General features: G+C 36.3%; 2 protein-coding genes across 3 annotated transcripts; both read right to left on the bottom strand.

The window, feature by feature from the left end:
- Window positions 1-301: 301 nt before the first annotated feature.
- Window positions 302-4,253, bottom strand: LOC137835344 (G-type lectin S-receptor-like serine/threonine-protein kinase At4g27290). Of its 2 annotated transcripts, XM_068643815.2 has the most exons (7): window positions 2,724-4,253; window positions 2,484-2,597; window positions 1,838-1,992; window positions 1,532-1,742; window positions 1,136-1,373; window positions 891-1,041; window positions 302-806 (listed from the first exon to the last, which is right to left on the bottom strand). In XM_068643815.2, the coding sequence occupies exons 1-7, from the start codon at window positions 4,003-4,005 to the stop codon at window positions 498-500; spliced, it is 2,460 nt and encodes an 819-aa protein (XP_068499916.2). In that variant the 5' UTR covers window positions 4,006-4,253; the 3' UTR covers window positions 302-497. The 2 variants fall into 2 exon arrangements, with proteins under 2 accessions (XP_068499916.2, XP_090158183.1); XM_090302057.1 differs by lacking the exon at window positions 2,484-2,597 and having other exon boundaries at window positions 2,724-4,142.
- Window positions 4,254-5,424: 1,171 nt separating this feature from the next.
- Window positions 5,425-5,976, bottom strand: LOC137834192 (calcium-binding protein KRP1). The gene has a single exon (XM_068642254.2). The coding sequence runs from the start codon at window positions 5,879-5,881 to the stop codon at window positions 5,525-5,527; it is 357 nt and encodes a 118-aa protein (XP_068498355.1). The 5' UTR covers window positions 5,882-5,976; the 3' UTR covers window positions 5,425-5,524.
- Window positions 5,977-6,423: the final 447 nt, after the last annotated feature.

Here is a 6,423-nt window from a genome sequence, read left to right as displayed (position 1 = left end):
TCAAAGCTCGGAAAAAATATTCAAGTACTGTCAAGTTCATTTGTGAGTAAGCAAGAGCAATACACTGTGGAAGGACTGCAAAATCTTGGAGACAAAGCAATAATGTGTTTTACTGCCTTGATATTAATAACTACTACTTTTTTGGTTTCTCCTAAAAGCCTAAAGCTTGTAATTACTAATAAAAGTTTAACTGTCTAAGGAATTAGGATTTAAATGAATTAGCAAATCTGATACGCAAGGTGAAAACCATGTTAAGAATCTTTTAAGCCTAATAGAATACGTGATAGATTATTTAAATCTATTTGAATAGGAATGCATTAGATGGATTTGATCCGTAAGGGTTAGATGGATTCACTAATATATCAAAAACCAAAAACACTGACAAAATTCATCAATGACATACAAATTTTGCATCTGCATTCCATCATGTGCATCAAAATAGGTGCTAAAGCAGTATGCAAAAGGTGTAGAATGTATTATTTGAGGCAAATAGTGTACTACCGAGGCTCAAACGTGGTAAGACTTATATCATTGGTAGAAGAAAAGAGGTGGTTGGTGGAGGAATCTGCTTCAAGAAAACATTTCTCCTTCTCCATAAGGAAACCGGGCTCCTTAGGTTGAGGCAGGGCACTCTCACTGCTCAGCATCACTACCACAGTGGACATACTTGGCCTATCCTCAGGATGCTGTTGGACACATAGAAGACTGATATGGATACAACGCAATGCTTCTGATAGAACAGATGAATTCTCCATGCATGAATCAATTAAGTCCAAAGGTCTGGTTTCTTTCCAAAATCTCCATGCCTAACCCGTTTAACAGACATGTCATCACCAATGTTTGTTACTTGTAAAGAAAAAAAGAAACAGGTTCGTTTCAGTTTCACTTACCTGTCCAATAAGGTTAATACTGTTATTTGAATGGGAAAAACCTCTATTCTTCTTTCCACTTACTATCTCTAGCATTAGTACACCAAAGCTGAAGACATCAGATTTCACTGAGAATAGTCCATAAATGGCATATTCAGGTGCCATGTAACCACTGAAGAAAATCATTAAAAACATGGTTCAGAAGTTTAAACATCACTGTGTGGTGGTAGATGCATATTACAAATTATGTTGAGAGATTAACTTACTATGTTCCAACCACCCTTTTTGTATTTCCTTCAATCTGATCTCCCCCAAAAGTTCTAGCCATGCCAAAATCAGATATTTTTGGGTTGAACTCATGATCAAGTAGGACATTACTTGCTTTAAGGTCTCTATGTATTATTCTCAATCTAGAATCTTGATGAAGATAAAAAAGTCCTCGTGCAACTCCACAAATAATACTGAAGCGTTTAGACCAATCTAAAATTTTAGCCTTTGCCTGATCTGCCAGATTAATAATATTGCTAACTCATTCTCTGGAAACATAAAGTAACATTTGAAAAAAAATGACAGGAAAGGGTTTTGTGAAAAGAGAAATGAAGGAGGAAAATTTCTAGAAGAAAATGGAAATTAAATTGAAAAAGATGTGGAGAGATTAGAACCAAATATAAAGGAGTCTAGGCTTTTGTTGGGCATGTACTCATAGATAAGCATCTTCTCCTCTTCTTCAATGCAATAACCAACAAGCTTAACTAGGTTCCGATGCTGAAGTTTGGCTATCAATATGACTTCGTTCTTAAATTCATTAAACCCTTGTCCAGAACTTTGTGAGAGTCTCTTCACAGCAATTTCTTGTCCATCTGCTAAGGTACCCTATAGTGTCACACACATAGGCATCATATAAATACTGTTAATATGATGAATTCTGGGATTTTATGTTGAATCAGGGAATTATGCTGCATAATTACCATATATACTGCCCCAAATCCACCTTCTCCAAGCTTATTGTTAATTGAGAAGCAATTAGTTGCTTTGGCGATTGCTGCTTGGTCAAAGAAAGGAAGCTCAAGCTCTTCCTCATCTTTATTATTCTCTAGTATCAAGGATTTACTTGATTCACAAGCTGAAAAGATGATATTCCATTAAACTATAGATCAGGCAAAAAATATCCATAATTTTTTTTCTTTAGAAAAAGTGCAGAGTAATTCGAGTTTTAGTCCATTGATATAATTAGAAGTATATGTTTCTTTCTGTGCCTGTGACAAGCACAAATTACACTATGTTGTTAGCATCAACTTAAAAAGTGCAACAGCCAAGAGAAGAAAAAAAAATGAAGGAATATTTGTGTATGGATGTTTAAACTCTGGTAGGCTCTTGCACAGTAAGATTTAGCAGAGTTTGACTAGCCAAACCTGGGTAATGTGATTTGATTGTAAATATAATCAATCAGGTGGGAAAGTGTCATGCATGGCTTTAATACCCGGGTCACCAAATAATAATATAAATCGTATATGAAATTTTAAGTGCAATCACTAAAACATAAAAAAAGTTGATATTCTTATTCTGTATATAACTGGCAAGTCCTTGAAATAAATACAAGAGTAAGGAAGCTACCTCTGAACTTTTTTATTCTCTTTCCAACATTGTACAAAACCAGAATGGTTGTAAGAACTGAGGCTATTATGAGGATTATTGCCACCACCTTCATGGTATGTTTTTCTTTCACAGCTTCATGATTTATATAGAAATGAGGGAGCAGACTCAATCATGAATCATTAAAATTATGACAAAAAGAGCAAATACAGTAAAACTAAATATACTTATAACCTGGGAGAGATCAAGTCAAGACCTTACCTGATTCTGAAAATTTAGTTCTGATATATAAATCGCTACCACCACCAGAAAACTCTCTGATATCCCTGAGATCACCAAACCACATCAAACAACCACTACCTCCTCCTCCAACATCTGTATTTGCATAAGCTTTACAGGAGCAATTCTCCAAGCACTTATCCCTGCACTCAGTGAGACTCATACTCTCATTGACCCAAGAATTTGAAGTATCTGGAGCTTTCAGCTGACTAAATTTAACAAACCCATGTTTCCTCCTTTCCTCACATCTCCATTCTTCAGTAAGAAAACATCCTTGAGTCCAGTTCATCATGTCCCAGTGCCCTGGCAATCTTGGTTTAAATCCACTTAAACACTGGCACACTGGAGAATCACCAATTACACAATTTCCATTTGGTCCACAGATATTGTAGGAATCACAGTTATCTCTAGGTACAGATGCATAAAGCCTCCAAGCTTGAGCATCTTCAATCCATATGTACCTTTGGCGAGTAGAAATGGATTGGTTCATTACAATCCTTGAAATCATAGACTCATTCCTGAGGCTGTAGGTGTAGTACACCTCATTCTCGTTGGAAACAAACTTGAAGTTAAAAACTGGATTTGCCTTCAATTCTGGGGCACCACTGAATCCAAGTCCATTCCAATGGCCACCACGGTAAAACTCCTTTGACCCCTTCCACATTATCACTTGAGGAAATCCTTCGAGAGAGATACCCCAACTGAAATCTCCTGGTGATGGATCATCCCAATTCTTCCAAGAAGATACACGCCGCTCGAGGCCGGTTCTTAAGTCCCAACCCAGCTTCATTCCTGGTAAAAGTGTGTCAGAAGGGTAATCAAAGCTTTGCCACGAGTAGCGTTCAGGTACTTGGTCTCCTTCATCTCTCACTACCAAATTCCCAGAATTTAAGAGCTGAACAATGGGATTTTGAACCTTCTTTGAAGAGTTTGCTGACCAAGACACAACCCCATTATGGTTAACAAGCTCAAGATTCCCCTCACTGTTAATATGCAACATGTTAGAGTTTCCTTTTACTGGCTTGGCTCTGTTGGCAACCCACACAACAGTCTTCACTGATATTGATTTGTACCATATCCCCAAGTAAAGATCTGCAGCACTTCCTGGACTGAAGAAACCCAATTCAAAAGTACCCTTCTCAGAAACCAAGGTGTTGCCTACGGAAAGTGATTGAAATTGGGATATTGAGTCATTTGCAGTGGAGGTGCGGAAGAAGAAAAACAGAATCTTAGTAAGAACGAACATGAGAAGAAGGATTTTCATCGCTTGACACTCTCGAAGCTCTGTGCTTTCACTGAACCACTTTGTCTTTCTATGTCTGGACAGTGAAGAAGGAAATGAGACTTACACCATGATGCTCACGGTTTCAGTATTTTGGATTTCTGTAACTGCTTGTATTGAGTAAAAAAAAACATGAAATCTGTAACGTAAATTCCTCAATTTCTGGCATGACAAAACTTAACTTTCTTTTCTTTTTAGTGTTTGGTTTATGAGTTTCTTGGATTCATGTTAAAAGGAAACGTCTGTCTAAGATATTATTTACGTTCAAACCAAAACAAACGTGAACACAAACACACTTTCTGAAGGTGTTGTCAATTCTTTCTTTGGACGAGTTTGACCTATATTAGATAGACATGAATACAAGGTTACCTCTTTTGTTGGTCCTCATGTCCTATCAATGGCAACTGTCTAAGGTTGTTTTATCCTGATATTAGATATTATAATGAATGAACTAGAACTAGTGTTTTGGATTCAACTCTCTTTTTGTATTTCAGTTATAATAATAGGTATCTTTCTTAAGAGTTGAATTAGGAGAAAAGTTACTTATAGACTGATTAGGCTGTAGTTGGAATGAGAACTTAAAATATGTGGGACTGAAACCATTCAGTACCACCAAATGAATTAGTCTTTTGCATAAAAATGCTCCAAAAACTAACAAAACAGTAGTGGATGTTCCTTAAAACCTTGTAAGTAGGTAACCTTGTAGTGTAACAAACCCAAGGTGAAAATAAAAATCCATGACACAGTAATTTGACACTTTTTCCAACTGAAAATAACAGATCACTAATGACTTAGGTTCTAGAATTTAGAATCATTGTCAATTGACTTCTATCCAAGGCAAATTGAAGGATATAGTGATATAATATGTTGGGGGCATATCCTGGGATTGCCTCTTTGCATTCATGCAAAGGCTTATCAGATAAACACATTTGTGCAACTTCCAGAAGCTATTGCACGAAAAATTCAGTGTCAAGTCTATGCCCTCAAACAGGTCGTCAACCAAGGGCCTATTTGATTAGCCAGAGTCCACACACTAGGTTTTTAGTCCTTTACACCATACATAGTTTTGAAAACGATGTTTCACCTAAAGTTGAATATTGAGCAATGACGAGTGGAAAAAAACTTGCATTTTGGTCCTTTGGTTCATCCAAGTCTTATCGACTTCATTAGCTTTTCTAAGCCAATTGAGTTTAACCTTTTTTTAGGCAGCCGGCTATTTGGACTAATTCACAACCTGATCACAATAAAGTTTGTTCAAGGCAGGAATAAGAACGGCATATTATTAAATCATCCATTTTTCAGGACAGAAGAAAAAAGATTGAATTTTTTTAAAGAAGCGAAAAAGAGATTAACGAGCATTTGTGCATAATAATTGAAAAAATGAAAAATATACAGCAAGAATAAAATGAAACACTTGTGCCATTTCATTTTCTTTTCATTTCCTTACAAAAGTATATGGGAAATTGCCCAAAATGACAAATGAATGAAAAGGGGAAAAAAATTATAGGTAATCTCTGAGTTCTTGTTGAAGGACTTGCTCCAACCACAACTTTGAACCTTCCATGAGTTCAGGACTAAGTCTGAACATCAAAACACAGAACTCCAACTGATTGAGCGCCCCATCACCATCAAAGTCACCTTCCTCAAGCATGGAGCGAAGATCCTCATCACTGAGGCCCTGGAGGCCTAGAAGGGCAGAATTTCTCTTGAGGCTGTCAAAGGTGATGACCCCTTTTTCTGAATCCTTCAAAAGATTGAACCCATTGCAAAGTTCATCAATTAGGCCATCCCCACCAAGCTTGTTGGCCATCACAGGCAAAAAATCTTGGAAGTGGGTTTGGGAGTTTTGTGCTGCCATAGTGTTGAATTGGAGTTGGGTGAGTAAAAAGAGAGAAGAAAGATGAAAGATGAAAGAGAGAAACAAGAGAAATGGATGAATTGATAAGATAATGAGGTGATGAAGGGAACATCATTGTATATAAAGAGGAGGAAGGGAAGAGAGAGGAATGTGGGATGGGATCTTCCAAGAAGGAGAAGGCTTAGATAGATTCATTGAAGACAACTCAGCAACAGAGAGGAACAAACTCGGTCAGAAACACACACGGTTTACTTTAGAGTGGACTTTCCTGGAAGTTAACAAAAGGGTACAACCGTCCATTACCAACTTCTACTATTATAGAATAATAATGCATTTTCATAATTTCATAATTTTATTATTGATTAATATGAATAGAAAATCTTTCATTTTAATATTTTTTTTATTTTTAAATTAAAAACAAGTATTAAATAACAAATTAGGAGGTTTTAATAAACTTTATAGCTGTTTTTAAACTTAAATGTTTTACGATTTTTTTTCTACTCTTCTTAACTAGTGTTTTTAGGAAGATAGCTATCAAATTA

The sequence above is a fragment of the Phaseolus vulgaris genome, chromosome 5 (assembly GCF_051622355.1).
Source record: "Phaseolus vulgaris cultivar YP4 chromosome 5, ASM5162235v1, whole genome shotgun sequence".
NCBI lineage: Eukaryota > Viridiplantae > Streptophyta > Magnoliopsida > Fabales > Fabaceae > Phaseolus > Phaseolus vulgaris.
The sequence above is the reverse complement of the archived record's forward strand: the minus strand, read 5'-3'. Positions and strand labels throughout refer to the sequence as shown.